The sequence below is a fragment of the Phyllobates terribilis genome, unplaced genomic scaffold (genome assembly GCF_046119375.1).
Source record: "Phyllobates terribilis strain yellow unplaced genomic scaffold, ASM4611937v1 Scaffold_2__4_contigs__length_985480577, whole genome shotgun sequence".
NCBI classification, from domain to species: Eukaryota; Metazoa; Chordata; class Amphibia; order Anura; family Dendrobatidae; genus Phyllobates; species Phyllobates terribilis.
The window spans coordinates 739,800,444-739,818,206 of NW_027362762.1; the positions used below are offsets into that span (position 1 = coordinate 739,800,444).

The 17,763-nt window shown below is 41.3% G+C and overlaps 1 protein-coding gene across 1 annotated transcript in view; it reads left to right on the forward strand.

Moving 5' to 3' along the window:
* TMEM183A (transmembrane protein 183A) overlaps positions 1 to 13,000 on the forward strand; it is a 13,938-nt gene extending 938 nt beyond the window's left edge. The window contains exons 2-8 of the mRNA XM_073667216.1: positions 3,928 to 4,017; positions 4,201 to 4,359; positions 7,467 to 7,629; positions 9,610 to 9,790; positions 9,973 to 10,056; positions 11,573 to 11,728; positions 12,662 to 13,000. Of these exons, the coding sequence (XP_073523317.1) occupies positions 3,928 to 4,017; positions 4,201 to 4,359; positions 7,467 to 7,629; positions 9,610 to 9,790; positions 9,973 to 10,056; positions 11,573 to 11,728; positions 12,662 to 12,847 (1,019 nt within the window). The 3' untranslated portion in view covers positions 12,848 to 13,000. The remainder of the gene's footprint in view (positions 1 to 3,927; positions 4,018 to 4,200; positions 4,360 to 7,466; positions 7,630 to 9,609; positions 9,791 to 9,972; positions 10,057 to 11,572; positions 11,729 to 12,661) is intronic.
* The last annotated feature ends 4,763 nt before the right edge of the window (positions 13,001 to 17,763 follow it).

Here is a 17,763-nt window from a genome sequence, read left to right on the forward strand (position 1 = left end):
CTTTCTCTCTCTCTCCTCTCTTTCTCTCTCTCTCTCTTTCTCTCTCTCTCTTTCTCTCTCTCTCTTTCTCTCTCTCTCTTTCTCTCTCTCTCTTTCTCTCTCTCTCTCTTTCTCTCTCTCTTTCTCTCTCTCTCTTTCTCTCTCTCTCTTTCTCTCTCTCTCTTTCTCTCTCTCTCTTTCTTTCTCTCTCTTTCTCTCTCTTTCTCTCTCTTTTTCTTTTTTCTCTCTCTCTCTCTTTTTCTTTCTCTCTCTCTCTCTCTTTTTCTTTTTCTCTCTCTCTCTCTCTTTTTCTTTTTCTCTCTCTCTCTCTTTTTTCTTTTTCTCTCTCTCTCTCTTTCATGGTTAGTACCTAGTAGCTCCCCCTTTTGAAAGTATCACAACTTGTAAACACTTTTTGTAGCCAGACAAGAGCCTTTCAATTCTGTTTGAGGAATTTTCATCCATTCTTCCTTGGAGGATTCCTCCAGTTCTGTGAGATTCCTGGCTCGTCTTGCATGAACTGCTCTTTTGAGGTCTAGCCATAGATTTTCAATCATGTTCAGATCAGGGGACTGTGAGGACCATTGTAAGACCTTCAGCTTGCACCTTTTGAGGTAGTTTATTGTGGATTTTGACATGTGTTTTAGGATCATAATCAATTTATAGAAGCCATCCTCTTTTCAAGTTCAGCTTTTTACAGATTGTGTTATGTTTGCTTCAAAAATTTTTTGAAATTTCATTTATTGCATTTTTACCTCTACCGTGAAATGTTCCCCGTGATTATATATATATATATATATATATATATATATATATATATATATATATATATATATATATATATATATATATATATATATATATATATATATATATATATATATATATATATATATATATATATATCTCTATCTATTTATATTTCTCAGACCAAAAGTTTGGACACACTTTCTCATTTTAAGATTTTTCTGTATTTTCATGACTATGAAAATTGTACATTCACACTGAAGGCATCAAAACTATGATTTAACACATGTGAAATTATATACTTAACAAAAAAGTGTGAAACAACTGAAAATATGTCTTATATTCCATTTTCTTCAAAGTAGCCACTTTTTGCTTTGATGACTGCTTTGCACACTCTTGGCATTCTCTTGATGAGCTTCAAGAGGTAGTCACCGGAAATGGTTTTCACTTCACAGGTGTGCCCTGTCAGGTTTAATAAGTGGGATTTCTTGCCTTATAAATGGGGTTGGGACCATCAGTTGTGTTGTGCAGAAGTCTGGTGGATACACAGCTGATAGTCCTACTCAATAGACTGTTAGCTGCTTTTTTTCTTGCCATATACAAATTCTAAGTAAAGAAAAACGAGTGGCAATCATTACTTTAAGAATGAAGGTCAGTCAGTGTGAAAAATTGGGCAAACTTTGAAAGTGTCATGAAAATACAAAAAAAAATCTTTAAATGAGGTGTGTCCAAACTTTTGGTCTGGTACTGTCCATCCATCCATCCATGGGGGAGGGGAGCACGTGTGCGGCTGTCAGCAGTGCGCTGTGTATGTATGTACATATATGTGTGTGTGTGTGTATACATGTGTGTCTATCTATCTCCATGGGGAGAGGAGCACATGTGCAGCTGTCAGCAGTCATGTATATACAGGTGCATCTCACTAAATTAGAATATCATCAAAAGTTAATTTTTTTCAGTTCTTCAATACAAAAAGTGAAACTCATATATTATATAGAGTCATTACAAATAGAGTGATCTATTTCAAGTGTTTATTTCTGTTAATGTTGATGATTATGGCTTACAGCCAATGAAAACACAAAGTCATTATCTCAGTAAATTAGAATACTTTATAACCAGCTTGAAAAATGATTTTAAAACGGACATTTCAGTAGGCTAACATTTATGTTCAGTAAATGCACTCAATACTTGGTCGGGGCTCCTTTTGCATCAATTACTGCATCAATGTGGCGTGGCATGGAGGCGATCAGCCTGTGGCACTGCTGAGGTGTTATGGAAGCCCAGGTTGCTTTGATAGCAGCCTTCAGCTCGTCTGCATTGTTGGGTCTGGTGTCTCATATTCCTCTTGACAATACCCTATAGATTCTCTATGGAGTTAAGGTCAGGCGAGTTTGCTGCCCGATCAAGCACAGTGATACTGTTGTTATTAAACCAGGTATTGGTACTTTTGGCAGTGTGGACAGGTGCCAAGTCCTGCTGGAGAATGACATTTCCATCTCCAAAAAGCTTGTCGGCAGAGGGACGCATGAAGTGCTCTAAAATTTCCTGGTAGATGGCTGCGCTGACTTTAGTCTTGATAAAACACAGTGGACCTACACCAGCAGATGACATGGCTCCCCAAACCATCACTGATTGTGGAAACTTCACACTAGACCTCAAGCAGCTTGGATTGTGAGCCTGTCCACTCTTCTCCAGACTTTGGGACCTTGTGGAGTGTGTCAATGACTGCCTTCTGGACATCTGTCCAAGTCAGCAGTCTTCCCTCATGATTGTGGAGTCTACTGAAACAAAGGGACCTTTTTTTTTTAAATGCTTAGAAAGCCTTTGCAGGTGTTTTTTTTTTTTTGTTAATTATTCTAATTTACTGAGATAATGACTTGACTTGTGTTTTCATTGGCTGTAAGCCATAATCATCAACATTAACAGAAATAAACATTTGAAATAGATCCCTCTGTCTGTAATGACTATATATAATGAGTTTCACTTTTTGTATTGAAGAACTGAAATTAACTTTTTGATATTCTAATTTAGTGAGATGCACCTGTACATATTGATCTATGGGGGGGGGGGGGAGCGGCTGTCAGCAGTGCGGTGTACATCTATGTACATCCATGGGGGAGGGGAGGACGTGTGTGACTGTAGCAGTGCTGTGTGTGTTTATATACATACATACCCGTGTGCAGGTGTCACTGCCATAAGCATGGCATAAGCATATATTTACATCCATGTAGAGGGGCGCACATGTGTGACTCATTTGCCGCATTGGTCTGTATTGCCATATATACCCCCATGGGGATGAGGAGTCGGTGTGCTACTGTCACTGTCAGCAGTGGTGTGTGTATATAGTATACATACTTTTCTACATCCATATACACATGTATGGTGATGGGTTATGGCTGTGAATATGTGAACCCCGCTTGTCTCTCCAGGGTCTCGTCACACATGCCAGCTTGCTGCCCTCTGTGTGACAGGGCCAGGTGATGCCAGCTGAGGGCTTGTACCTGTTACTGACCAGAACGATGTTCCAGGCCGGCCATAGATGAAATGTGGGAAATAGTGCAGCGGTTACACATAGCAACAATCAGATTCCACCTATCACAGCCCTGGAAAATTACAGCTCTCATCTGATTGGTAGATATAGTCATGTGCTTCTGTAAAGAAGGGTGCAGGCAGTGGTGTATCACCCGGTGGGTGCCCCGGGTTTCCGGCGAGCTCCACCTTTGGATCTGTGCCAGTTGCATCCTGTGGTAGAGGGGTTCTGTACGTCCTACAGGATGTCGGCATCATTGAGGTGTGATAACGCCTCTGTGCTGCCCCCACTCTGTGTGCAGGGGAGAAGTCACTTGGATTAGGTGAGTATAGACTTTATTTTTTGTGAGGGCTGGCATAAAGGGAGCATTTCTATTCTAGGGGAGCATCATTACTTTTAAAGGGGCATGTATTCTCTTTAATGCATGCATGTGCTATATGTTAGTTGGGTCTATCAGTCCCAGAGGTGAAGATGCTGAAGAGACAGCTTGCCACGCTGACTGACGTCTATGGACCGGACTTGTCATGACATTCCTGTTGTCTAATATTGCGCTGGTGGGGTTTTCTATGCTGGATCCGCGCTGAGAATCCCTACAAAACCATAACTGAGCATAAATTTGCCATCTGACTTTATTAATGGATTATTTTTTTTCCTTTTTAAATCTTTTCCAGTTACGGTGGCAGATTTTGCCAACTCGGATCCAGCTGTTGTGAAGTCTGGGCGCGTGAAAAAGGCGGTGGCAAATGCTGTTCAGAAAGAAGGTGAGTTCTGACGGCAAGGGAGAGGCGTGAAACTCAGCGACACTTTCCAGCTTCTGTGCTGCACTTGGTTCTCGGCAGCCACTAATCTTGTGTTTATCCCAGCAAACAAAATAATAACACCCACATGGCTGATAGTAAAACGGTTTATGGAAATGTTTTACTTTTTTTTTTCACTTGTTTTAGTGAAGGCACTTTGTGGTTTGGAGGCCTCTCGGGTGCCCAGTGAGGACGGTCTGTCTGTATTGTCTGAGAATGGACATTTTGGGAGCAGTGATGAACTTGAGGACATTGAAAATGACAATGGAAGTTCTTGCAGGAAAAAGAAGAGTAAGAAGCACAGAGGTAAGGAATGAGTCAATGTCTGGAGGTAAAATTTTTACTTGTTTTGGGTGTATGCTCCCTGGTATTTTTATAATGGCGAAAATTCCTCTAGATTATATAGAAGAATCCTACACTTCCAGAAAGTTGCGTTTTGTTAGTAGAACTGAGGGGCTTTTTCTTCTCCTCCAGTTTAATAATGATCTGCTCTATTAGGTTAAGGAAAACATAAACAGGTTTTCAAATGGAATAATTAAAAAAAAAAATAATTATCCTGTGTCTTGATGTGGTTGTTCCAGCTTATGGAGCCCCTAATGTTTTGATTCACCCAAGGAACCTCCACCTAATGTGTACAGCGCCGGAGAGGAGACGCTCCTGTCAGTCTGCCAATTCCTACTGGCACAGAGGCAGAAATCGCTGCACTGCCTGAGTGTTTGGATCCATAGGGAAGGACTGAGCATGTGTGACCTTTAGCACTGGACACATTAAAGGGGTCTTCCCATTTGAGGAACTAATAGCAGATTGCTAGTATGTGCCATCATTTTATCATCTGGGATCCATTGATCTTGGAAGAGAATGAAGGTGTCTCTTCGCCCAAATTAGATTTGCATCCCCATTGCACAGCAGCACCTCGGCCACCTTGTGCGCAGAGAATTGCAGTACTCCCGTATTTAGCCTGCAGCTCCCTGCACAACTCAAGGGAATCTAATGCTGGATTAAAAGGCTTCTGTAGGCATTAGGGAAAAAACAGTAAAATGCCGTTTGTAAATAAATTCCTAAATAACTTTTAATTAGCAAATCACACTCATTTTGTCTGGCGTTGATTGCTTTGGAATTAAAATGTCCTCCACCCATGATTTGCTACATAAAGTTATTTAAGAATTTATCAGACATTTTCTTTAAGATTTAATATAATATATCACACAAAAAAAGTATTCTTGGGGAAAACCCCCTTCAAACATCAGCTTTTTTTAATTCTGTGGATTGATTTGTTTTTAGAGGGTGCAATTCCCAATCCTAAAAAAAATGGGATCTCCTAGCATTTAGCAATATGTTGTTTTTTCTAATCTGGGAATGAGAGGAAATCAGTGGAACACCAGAGGGCGCTATAACTATGGAGCAGCAATGTTTAGACATGGAAGCATTTTTCAAAAGATTTTACAATTAATTGTTTTGCTATCCAACAGCATAATGTAATATTTATTTGTAGGTATCACCTTCCTGCCATTCATCATTTACAGCGCTGTAAAGGTGCAGGCTCAGGAGACGTTCACTAGATTTCCTGCCAGTTTCTTTCATAAAGGGCTTGTGTGGTTAAAATTAATTTTATCACCTATCCTCAAGTTCGTTTATAACTTGGAAGCACACGGCACCCAGTCTGAGTGTCCGCCTCCAGTAGGTGTGCACGCCCAAAAATGATGCACAACAGAGCACGTGTGCTCTATCCCGCCACCGTTTATAATCCATGGCCCCGTCGGTGCAAACGCCCCAATCCTGTTTTGTGGGGCCACTGTACAGGTGCCAAAAACGCAATGTGAAAGCACCCTTACTGATGGGTGGCTGGGACCCACACTGATTGTCAGACAGGGGAATTTTAATTCTCATTGCAGGTGGGGTGCCCGATCGCTCCTCCATTCATTCTATATGGGGCTGCTGGAATATGCCAAGACAAGGTTCAACAGTCCCATAGGGAATGAATGGATTAGCGGTCGAGCATGCGCACGACTGCTCCATTCTTACAGGGGTTAAAATTTCTCTGTTCTGCTGAACAGCATGCGTCCCAGCAAGTATCACATATCATGCTGCTAAGTGATAACTTGTTTTAACTAGACAACTCCCTTTTAATAATAAATGTTAGTCTTATAATAACCCATCCCCCCACATACACACAGTAAACGTGGCCACTTTTCTTCCTGCTTTTCTAAAGGTCCAAGAGAAGTCAATATTTTAGTGCAAATATAGCACTAATCACTTATTTAAATTCACCTCCCTTGAGCTTGCATGGGATTACAAAAAGGATTTATACATTTCTGATGTAGGAGCATAAAGGGTGACCGAATCATTTGAAAGTCATTCCCCTGAAAAGATGTGTATAACACTCTCATGTCTCCTAGGACTGTATCCAACCCCTTTTAACGCAGATACAGCCTTAGAAATGTCAAGGTGACCTCAACATATGTGCTTATTGGTAAAAGGATGGTTACCGATCTTCACTGCTCTGCTGTCACACACTATCTGTACAGTTTAAGTGTTTCATGGCTTTCTCTCCCTATCTTTATGGCTAAGCTATGACGTCCTTTCACTGTCCACATTCACACCAAAAAGGCTCCTGCACACTCCACCTCGGCCTTTATGTGGGCTTTGATAATCCCCTCGATTAGCTGTGCCATGCCATGTGATGGCTGCAAGGCATTATGGGAAGACTCGCTCAGTCTCCTCCAGTCATGTGTCATGCAATCTTCTGCATTGTGTAAAATTCCAGTGGGCATTTTTGGAGGTTCATGCAAATTGAATTGTAATTTGTTAGAATTTACCGGGTTCAGTAACTTCTTTAAAAAAAAAAAATCCTTTTTCCGTACAAAGAAATAACAAGACTTTGTGCACTTTTTTTTTTCTAGGGCATTTCAGTGAAGCCGCTATGCCGCCTGCTCCCTTCTTGCCTAGATTAGACTACCGCTATGCCGCCTGCTCCCTTCTTGCCTAGATTTGACTACCGCTATGCCGCCTGCTCCCTTCTTGCCTAGATTTGACTACCGCTATGCCGCCTGCTCCCTTCTTGCCTAGATTTGACTACCGCTATGCCGCCTGCTCCCTTCTTGCCTAGATTTGACTACCGCTATGCCGCCTGCTCCCTTCTTGCCTAGATTTGACTACCGCTATGCCGCCTGCTCCCTTCTTGCCTAGATTTGACTACCGCTATGCCGCCTGCTCCCTTCTTGCCTAGATTAGACTACCGCTATGCCGCCTGCTCCCTTCTTGCCTAGATTAGACTACCGCTATGCCGCCTGCTCCCTTCTTGCCTAGATTAGACTACCGCTATGCCGCCTGCTCCCTTCTTGCCTAGATTAGTATATGCTATATTCTTTCTGAATATTGTAATTGTATTACTGAGATTTTCTTCCCCCTTCCAGAGAGCTTCATGGAAGACAGCACAGGAGGGGACTATCCCATTGACATCTGGCTTGTCCTCGCCTCCTACATCCGACCTGAAGATGTTATGACGTTTGCTCTTATTTGTAAGAAAGCTTGGACCGTTACTTGCACTGCTGTCTTTTGGATGAGATTGTACAAAAGGTGTGATAAGCAGGGTAGAATATTAATAACTTTACTCATAACCTCACATAGTAGTAATCCGCAGCACGGCTGCTTTATGGGAACCTGTATAATCACTTGAAAGGGACTCTGCTATCACAGAATGACTGTTCAGACTCGGTACAGGTGCATCATGGCGTGGCCAAATGGTGTTCACTGGCTTTATAGAGTCAGAAAAGGGTGGCAACAGATTAATCAAGGAGGTGGGAAGGTGCACCACTTCACAAACTTGCAATTTTCCATTTTTTGCCTTCGCTTTTTCCTCCTTGTTCCCAAAACCATAAGTTTGTTTTTGTTTTTTAGCAATTCAGCCGTACGAGAGCTTTGTTTTTTGCAAAATGAGTTGTACTTTTGAATGACACCACTGATTTTACCATAACGTTTACTGGAAAACAGGGGAAAAATTCCAAATGCAGTGAAATTGCAACAAAAGAGCAATTCCACAATTGTTTTGAGTTTTTTTTTTTTTTTTATTTACCATGTTCACTACACTCTAAAGCAGACCTGTCACTATGATTCTCCAGGTCATTAAGAGTACGCAGGTGCCAAACATGTATAGGTTCTTTTTTATATAAGTGCTGAAAAAAAATCTGAAATTTGTATGAAAAAATGTGCTTTTGTCGCCATTTTCCGAGACCCATAGCCTCTCCATTTTTTTGTGATCTGGGGCTGGGTGAGGGCTTATTTTTAGCTGACCTTTTTATACCATCTTGGGGTAGATACAATGTTTTGATCGCCCGTTATTGCGTTTTATTGCAATTTTGTGGTGGCCAAAAAATAATTTGGACGTTTCGTGTTTTTTTTTGTTTTTTTCTCGTTACGCAGTTTGCGATTAATTTACTCTATATTTTGATAGGCCGTTTCTTAACACAGCGATGCCAAATGTGTTTATTTTTTTTAATTGTCTTATTTTCAATGGTGCAAAAGGGGGTGATTTGAATTTTTGTGTTTTTGATTTGTTTAATGTTAAAAAAAAACAAAAAAAAAACAATAACAATTTACTGGCTTCATTAGTTCTCTTAAGAGACTTGAAGCTGCGATCATGTGATTGCCTGTGCTACAAAAATCACTATTTCCTATGAATGCTGGCCACAAGCCGGGGTTCACAGGAGATTCACAATGACAGGCATGGGGGTCTTCTGAAGACCTCTGACTGTCATGACAACCCATCGGCACCCCACGATCATGTGACATGGGCGCCGATAGGCTGGACTTGTGACGCGTTTTCCAGCCAACGTGTTAAATGTCAGTGATTGATCTTAGATCCACTTGCGGCTGTTGAAGGCACATGACAGGTGATCAGATTAGCTGTCGTGCTGGGAAAGATGCAGGCTCCGCGTCAGAGCTCGCATCAGAGGCAGGGACATACCTATGCATCGAAGGTCGTGAAGGGGTTAAATGTGTGACCACGCCAAGGGCGCATTGAGCGCCTGTACTTGGTATGAACAGTCATTCTGTTCTGACAGACTTCATTTTCAACATTGGGAATTGAACTTTAAAATCACCTATGCATTTGAGCCCAGTTTTCGGGATCTCCATTGATCAACAAATTGTCCATGCTATGGATAGGTAATAACTTTCAAGTTTCAGAATAAACCTTTAATGGACTTTTCTGGGATGTAACCGCAGCAGTGTTGTCCTTGTGACAAGACATTTGTTTATTCACAGCAGTTTCTGTATTCACATCTACATGTGGGTACTGCATTTAGGGTATGGACCAAGGAAAGAATTGGTGCACATGAATATTAGGATTCAGGTGGACCCATTGTCTGTACATTGCCGGCTACTGTGCTGATAATAATCTAGTAGTGGCATATCCTAGAAACGTGCCGTCACCTGCTCTGGCTGACCCTCATTCCTAAAACATGTTTTTTAGTTCCTGTGTATAAAGTCTGATTTGCTATTGAATATTTGGCACTGGAGAAATAATGATGATCAATAATGATGTTACTTGTTCTACAGAAACTACCAGGCGAGCGCCTACCTTCCTGACCGTCTGCTGCCAGAGTGGATGTGCAGGCTGCGCTCTCTGCGTGCGTGCGTCATCCGCTCCTTGTTCCACATGTACGAGCCGTTTTGTTCCCAAGTGGCTAAAGACCCCCCATTACCGGAATCGACACCTAACACTCTGTTAAATTCCAAAGTAAGTTGTGTGGTTTTCTCTGTAATGTAAGACTCGGGGCACGTGGAGGGGAGATGGTAATGGATAAAAGCTGCCACAGATGCCTTGGTGTAACACATATATACAACTTCTTGGTCGTCTTCTGACATTTTTGGACCGTGTAGATTTCTGTTTTGTCTAATGCGTTTCTATTTGGTTTATAGTGTTTACTTTTCTGGTGTAGAAAGGTGGAGCCGGGAAGCCGAGCGGAGCCATTGTGGGAATTTAACTTCAAATTTAAAAAGCCGGTAAGCCCGTAACCCCAGTGGTGTCCACCCGTATGTCTCCTCCCTGTGGATAAGTCATCAGGGCACAGGCGAGAAAGATGACAGACCCACCACACACCTTTACTGCTGGAGATTTGCTTCTCTCTAAAATGATATTACTATTAGGCCGGGGTCACATGAGAGCGTATATTCTGTCATGCAAGCGAATCGGGCCGATCATGCTAATGACACTTGGCTCAAACTCTCAGCATTTGATCCGAGTGTCATCTGAGAGTGATCTGATTCTCTTGCATGAGCAGCACAGGTGCAGAGAAGACGGAGAACTTAATTTCTCCATCCTTTCCACTGGCTCTGTGAGCATACATCTGACTGCATTCGGATGACATCAGAGTGCAGTCCAATGTTTCACACGCACCTATAGACTTGTATGGGTGCTCGTGATCTGACAATCGGATGCTGAATCGGGAGGAGAAAATAATTGCAGATCTGCACTGCCCCATAGTATAACATTGGACCGAGTGCTATTCAATAAAACATCGGAGAGCACCTGATGTGTTATATGCCAGTGTGAACGCGAGCCCTTAGATGCAGGGTCTTGCTTTATGAGCACATACCATTTTAGTTTGTGTCATTTATGGGGAAATGACTTTATTTGCATCAAACCCTTGCATTAACCCCTTCTTGACATCAGTTCCCCCTGCACCTGTATGGTTTAGCTGAGCCCCTCGTGCACAGCTTGTGTGGGCACCTGCTTCCATCAGCAGTGATTGCAGGGTGTTGATGCTCTGCCATGGCAGTTATGTGCTTGCTGAAGACCCCAATCACCACCATCAACACTCCCTCCCTTTTCCCCAGATTAAAAAAAAGAGCGTAAAAGACAGATCTTATAAATCAGAACGATATATCACTCGTATGATAATAGCAGTACTGAAATAACTATTTGGTTTTGCTGTAATCATACTGATCTGAAGAATTATGTTGCTGGATCTTTTTAACCCTGAATGAATGTTGTAAAGACCAAAAACAATGGAGGAATCTTGACTGGGTGGTGATGGGGGGAGTTGTGGCTCTTGGAAGACGAGGTGGAAATAAGAAATTGACCACATCAGGAAGCGGTGAAAGTCTTCAAGCACTAAGCCACGATAGCAGACATGGCTCATGGGTGCCATTCTTAAGGCAGTTGTAGAATATTCTATTATTTTTTGTTTTAAGTATGGCAATCTTCTCATACAGGCATGTGCTTACATTGTTTTGCCCATAGTTCACACTGGTGTACAGCTCTGCAGCAGTCCATCCTTTATATATGCCCCTTATTATACATTGTTGCATAGGATTGAGAGCCGTCTGACTTGCTGCAGCGTTTCACAATAGAACAGTTTCTGGTACTTGGGTGGTATCCCATACTGCCGGTGGTTACCCTACAGGTGTAATGCAGTTGTTATACATACTTTATTTTATCCTTTTTCTTCCCCCTTTGATACTTGACACTTTTGTACAATGTGTTTTTAATACATTTTTATATATTTTATTTATTTAGCTCCTAAAGCTGAAGAACCACTGCCCTAACGGACTGCAGCCCCCCGCCGAGTACAAAGAAGTCCATTTTAACCCAGACCAGGACTGTTGCCTTCTTAAAGTTACCACGTTAAATTTTATTTTCATCCCTGTGGTTATGGGTATGACACTAACTTATGTAAGTAATGGTGACTTATGTGATTATTCCGCCTGCCCTCATGATAACCACTTTACTACTAACAATGAATAGAGTTTCTTAGCCTCCTATACGAACCAATACAGTGATTCCCCTTGTTCAGTATCGTATGCCCATTTCCTTTCCAACGTCCTATGTTGAAAGTACAAAGGCCGGTTCAATATTAAGCATCCCATGATGTTTGTTGCCATTTTAATAATTTTTTTTTTCTCAATAACCCCCACTGCTTTAATCGTTAAGTGGTGTCCACTGCTGGACACCTCGACCGTTTCAGGGCCCCACAGAAAATAACCAAATATACTACCTTTCTACAGTTGTGACGTTCCAGCGATGTCGGTACGGCTGTTCCCAGCAGGTGACATGACAATCAATTGCTGCTGATCATCTGCAGCTCCTCAATATTCTGTGAGGGCAGATATTCAATCTGACAAAGTAGTAAAGGCTGCAGCCGCTCACAGGCTGCATTAGTCATGCGATGCAACATTGTTACGTCACCCACCAGGAACAGCACCAACATCACTGGAACCGTGCCACTGCGGTGATTATCAATTGTGTATGTATGTCTACACGCATACAAAAAGCGGTCTGTGTAACATGGATACTTAAAGAACTTGTCTATTAATGGACAGCCCACAAATTCCAGTAGACATTAATGGAACGGTATTTATCTGACTTATCTCTAAACTCTCACTTTGCAAGAGGAAAATATAGGATCTGATAGAGCATAGCCCTTTTTCTTGTATTGAATGTCAAACTGTAGTTACATAAAGTGAAACTTAATTCATTAAAGTATTACACAGTATGTGATGCATCACCTTTAATATACATAACTGTTACACCCCCTTTAACTGTTGAGAAAATGTTCTTTAAACTTGCAGTTGGTATAATAACACATATATATTTTTTTGTCTCCAGTTGACCATAAATGTCAGTACTGACATGAGGCACCACCGTGTGAGACTGCTTTTCCAAGACTGCCCAGTGTTAAATGGCAAGAAACCTCGTGGAGAGCTAGGGGTGCAGATTGTCTTGGATCCTGTTCACAGCGTTCATCTCCTAGACTGGTGGCATCCAAAATATCCTTTCTCAACCACGGCCTAATATTAGGAGACATGCTTTGTTTCTGTAAGCCACCCAAGCGGAAGCCAAAGAAATCGAAATATTAGACTGGAGACAGGGTGGCATTCACAGTTGCCCATGGACACTTACTTTACTCAGCCATTGAGATTAAAGATCTTTATTTTCATGTCTTGATTAAGGAGTTGAAGTCTAATAATTTAATATGATCAAAAATGTTTATTTTTTTTTTAACTGTCCAAGGAATTTACCCTCAAAAATGAAGTGTTGAACTAAGTGAGATACAGTATTTTAGGTTTTGGCTGCTTGAGTTGCTTTTGACCAAGTGTTGGTCACTAATGGTGTTCAGCCCTTTAACCACTTTCAATAGGAAGCTGTAGTATCTACAAAGGAAACCCAGCTTCTCTATGGCCAGGTCATGAATATCAATCTGTATTATGGCTTTAACCCCTTTTGACAAAGTAGATTGTGATAACCATTTTTCTTAGTATGTTGTAGGGTTGGCCAATAATGTACTAAATAGGATATGTTAAAGAAAACTGATTTGTTAAAACTAATGGTTCCTATGTCAGTGTGTCTACTGTGACCTGATCTTGTAGACTTCACCACTGCAGCCGATAATTGACTGCCACGGTCACCTTTGTCATCGCTGCAGCATTGTACACGCAGCTGAGTAAGCGAACGTGAATAACCCATATAAACTGGCTGTAATCCTTTGACAATATTGTGTGGGATTTTGACTTTATAGGGTTTTGTTAGAGAGTTTAAAGGGAACCTGTCATGACCCCAAATGCTATTCATCTGCAAATATGAGGTTAGTCTGCAGGTTAATGGCATTTTAAAGCTGTGCCGCAACGGCCATGAAAGTGTGGCTACAGGGAGGAAATTAACTTTATTCCTCTGGCTTTCAGTCATAGGGGTGTGATGGCACGTCTGTCACTGCTCAGTCAGTCAGTGCCAGGGAGTAGTAAAGCCACTGCACGTGGTGACTGAAGCCACGCCATCACACTTCTGACTGAAGGCCGGAGGCTGCCGGGAGAAACAAAGTTAATTTCCTCCCATCAGATGTGTCTACAGGGCGGAGGCTGCACAGCTTTAGAACACTATTAGCCTGGAGATTAATCCCATATCTGCAGGTTAATGGCATTTGGGACATGAAAGGTTCCTTTAAGAAATTTTAAAGTAGATTCAGGAAGTGTCTTGAGATAAACTTACCTGGGAAGTCTCCTTCTACTCCAGCGCCAGTCCTTGGGGAGCGATGATGTGCCAAAGACTACGATCAAACAAACGTTGCAATTTGCAGTCGTTGCGGTCCTGACTGAATCCGAGTGCAGCTCCATGTGCTGTCCACATAGCCTTTTCACCAGACCGCTATCTGCCATTGATTCTAGTATGGTCTGACTGAAATAGACCAGACTAGGGCATCTTATTTATTTTTTTTTTTGCGGTCACTTGTGCACTAGCTCATTGACTGACTATGGTCAGTTGTGCATGTGGACTGCACATTGACCAAAGTTACCCTTGTCTGAATGTAGACAGACATACATACTAGCATGTGTCACCAACCCCCATAAGGACACTGATTGGCTGCAGCAGTCATGTGGATGTACGACACATCATCATTATAGGAAAATAAGCAGAAATATTGGCACTGGAGGGATGGGCAACTTATCAGGTGAGACGTGTTTTGTTATTTTATCCATTTCCCGCAGCTACTATCGGCTTTTAAACTTTTACCATTCTTAAAATTAGTAAGAAGGTGTAACATTGGGAGTCCTGACCATGTAATGCACTCATTTTGCCATCGTATGACTCTTCATATGCAATTTGTAGACTCGCGGTCACAGACTGAGTACTTTCCCTTCTGCTCCTTTTAGTGAAGTATTAAGAAAATTAGAGGAGAAAATGTCTGGCACATGACTGCAGTTAGATAAATGGCAAATGAACGGTCACGTGATGGCCACCGGCACAGTGAAATTGTGCTGGAAAACCCTTACAAACATCTCGGGTTTAAAAAACAAAAATCTGTCACCAAAAACCAGCTTGAATTACTTTAATGTGTGATTAGCAGAAGAGACTTCTAGGGTTTTGATTCTAGACTTCTCAGATAAATTGTACAACACTAAGCTACTTTGTAATACTGAAGGTGCCGAGCTACTGCCAGAGACTGGAAGGGAGTACTGATTATCAACGAAAGGATCCAACTCAACAAATATAAAATCGTCACCTTTATTTGGAAAGTTATAAAGACATTGTTACATCCGGAGACCGATCAATGAGTTTTTGATGCATACACCCTTTACCCATCCAGAGACTCGTTCCTATTTTTACGGATAGATGTGACAATCTATTTGTAACTTTTCAAATAAAGCTAAAGATTTTATCTGTCAGGCTGGATAATTTGTGTGAAAATTAAGGACGTCTCGTGTTTTTTTTTTTTTTTTTTTTTTTTTTTAATGCGTAGTTGTTACCATCTCTTCAGTAGGAATAAAATTGTCATCCTTTTTACTTTTGTCTGGAATATTAATTTCTCTGTATTTTTATAGTTTTACAATGTGTGAAATCCTCAAACCTTGTTACTGTGCATAAACACAATTCAGCTTATACTGCTCTGATCCAAGGCTTGGACCAATTTTTGCTCATTTTTACAAATACGCTGTAAATAGAATGAGTATTATACTGTTATCAGGAGTAGTGTAATAGATTAGTTGTCAACCTCAGTATACCTGTCCCTTTGCTCTGGTCTCACACATGGCCGCTTAGCGAAGTGCACTTGACCATATTCCATTAGCATCCTCCATTGAATAACGCATGGGAAACTTGCAAGGTTATTCTGTCGTGAGCTTTATTCACCTTGTTACTTCTTGTGCCATTTCATCGGCCACCGTGTTTCTGAGCAGACAGCAGTACAGTCCGTTGAGTAAGGACGCCACTTCTCAACATCAGGCTGAACTGCTGCTATATACGGCACATTGTAAAAATACAAGGACAGCAGACCACTTCTTTACGCCCGATGGCTGTTTGCACGTTAATGACCAGGCCAGTTTTTACAATTCTGACCACTGTCACTTTGAGGTAATAACTCTGAAAACGCGTCAACGGATCCCCCTGATTCTGAGATGTTTTTTCATGACATATTGTACTTCATGATAGTGGTAACATTACATTCAAGTCTGTGGAGTCGGTATAAAATGGACCAACTCCAACAATATATAATAAATTGGGTACAGTAGTTCAATGTGATTTGTGGGGAATATTTTCATAAGAATTTGGGAAAGTTATGAAATGTCCTATTCCTGATCTAAGGGTCTAGACTTTTAGCTGAGATGAATCTGTGCTACAGTAAATGTATCACTTACACATGAGCCATGTATGAGGGAGTCAGTGACATGGAAATTGAGGAGTTGGAAGTTTGGCTTACCGACTCCACAGCCCTGGTAACATTTATTTGATATAACTGGCCTTTATTTGTGAAAAAAATTGGAAATTTTACGAAAAAAATATTTTTTTTTTTTGCCATTTTCAAACTTTGAATTTTCATGCTCTTAAATCAGAGATATGTCACACAAAATAGTTCATAAATAACATTTCCCACATGTCTACTTTACATCAGCACAATTTTGGAACCAATTTTTTTTTTTGTTAGGAAGTTCTAAGGGTTAAAAGTTGACCAGCGATTTCTCATTTTTCCAACAAAATTTACAAAACCATTTTTTTAGGGACCACATCACATTTGAAGTGACTTTGAGGGGCCTTTATGACAGAAAATACCCAAAAGTGACACCATTCTAAAAAATGCACCCCTCAAGGTGCTCAAAACCACATTCAAGAAGTTTATTAACCCTTCAGGTGCTTCACAGGAATTTTTGGAATGTGGAAGAAAGCAATGAACATTTAACTTTTTTTCACAAAAATTTTATTTTGTAAGTGTAACAGGAAAAAATGGACCCCTAAATTTGTTGTGAATTTCTCCTGAGCATGCCGATACCTCATATGTGGGGGAAAACCACTGTTTGGGCGCACGGCAGGGCTCGGAAGGGAAGGAGCGCCATTTGACTTTGTGAATATAAAATTTGCTTGAATAATTAGCGGACGCCATGTTGCGTTTGGAGAGCCCCTGATGTGCCTAAACAGTGGAACCCCCCCCACAAGTGACATCATTTTGGAAACTAGACCCCTCAGGGAACTTCTCTAGATGTGTGGTGAGCACCTTGAACCCCCAGGTGCTTCACAGAAGTTTATAATGTGGAGCTGTGAAAATAATCACATTTTTTCCCACAAAAACGTTTTAGCCCCAATTTTTTTTATTTTCAAATGAGTAATGGGAGAAAATGGTGTTACACCCTCTGCGTGCGAAATTGGCAAGATGTATCCATATGGCCCTGGTCAAGAAGTACCAGGCCACAGAGATGTATGGCTACGTCTCACGTCAGAAAGGGATTAAAGAGAACCTGTCAGCATGCGTTTGTAATGTAAAGTAATGACATGGCTATAATTGTGCCGTAATACAGAATAAATTGATACTTTTGGTGAAGAAATCTGCCTTGTTGTCATTCATTAATCCCCATTTGAGGTTTTCTGCGGATTTAGATTTTGGTGTACAGGGGCCGGACTGTGCACTGGGTCTTCTCCTCTCTGTCTGTGATTCCCCAGCCCTTCTGCCTGTTTCCTCTGTGTAAAGATGAGATTTTAAATAGAAGAGGTCACAGAAAAAGCATTGACTTGTTATTCAAGACCAGAGGCAGGCTCAGAGGCCACATAGAGGGAGGTGAAGACCCAGTGCACAGTCCGGCCCCTGTACACCAAAATCTAATAAACAGAAAACTGCAAATGGTGATTAATGCAGGACAACAAAGTAGATTTCTTCACCAAAGGTATCAATTTAATAATATTAGGGCTCATTTACAGTACATGGCTGTATTTTTGGACTCAGTGCTGTC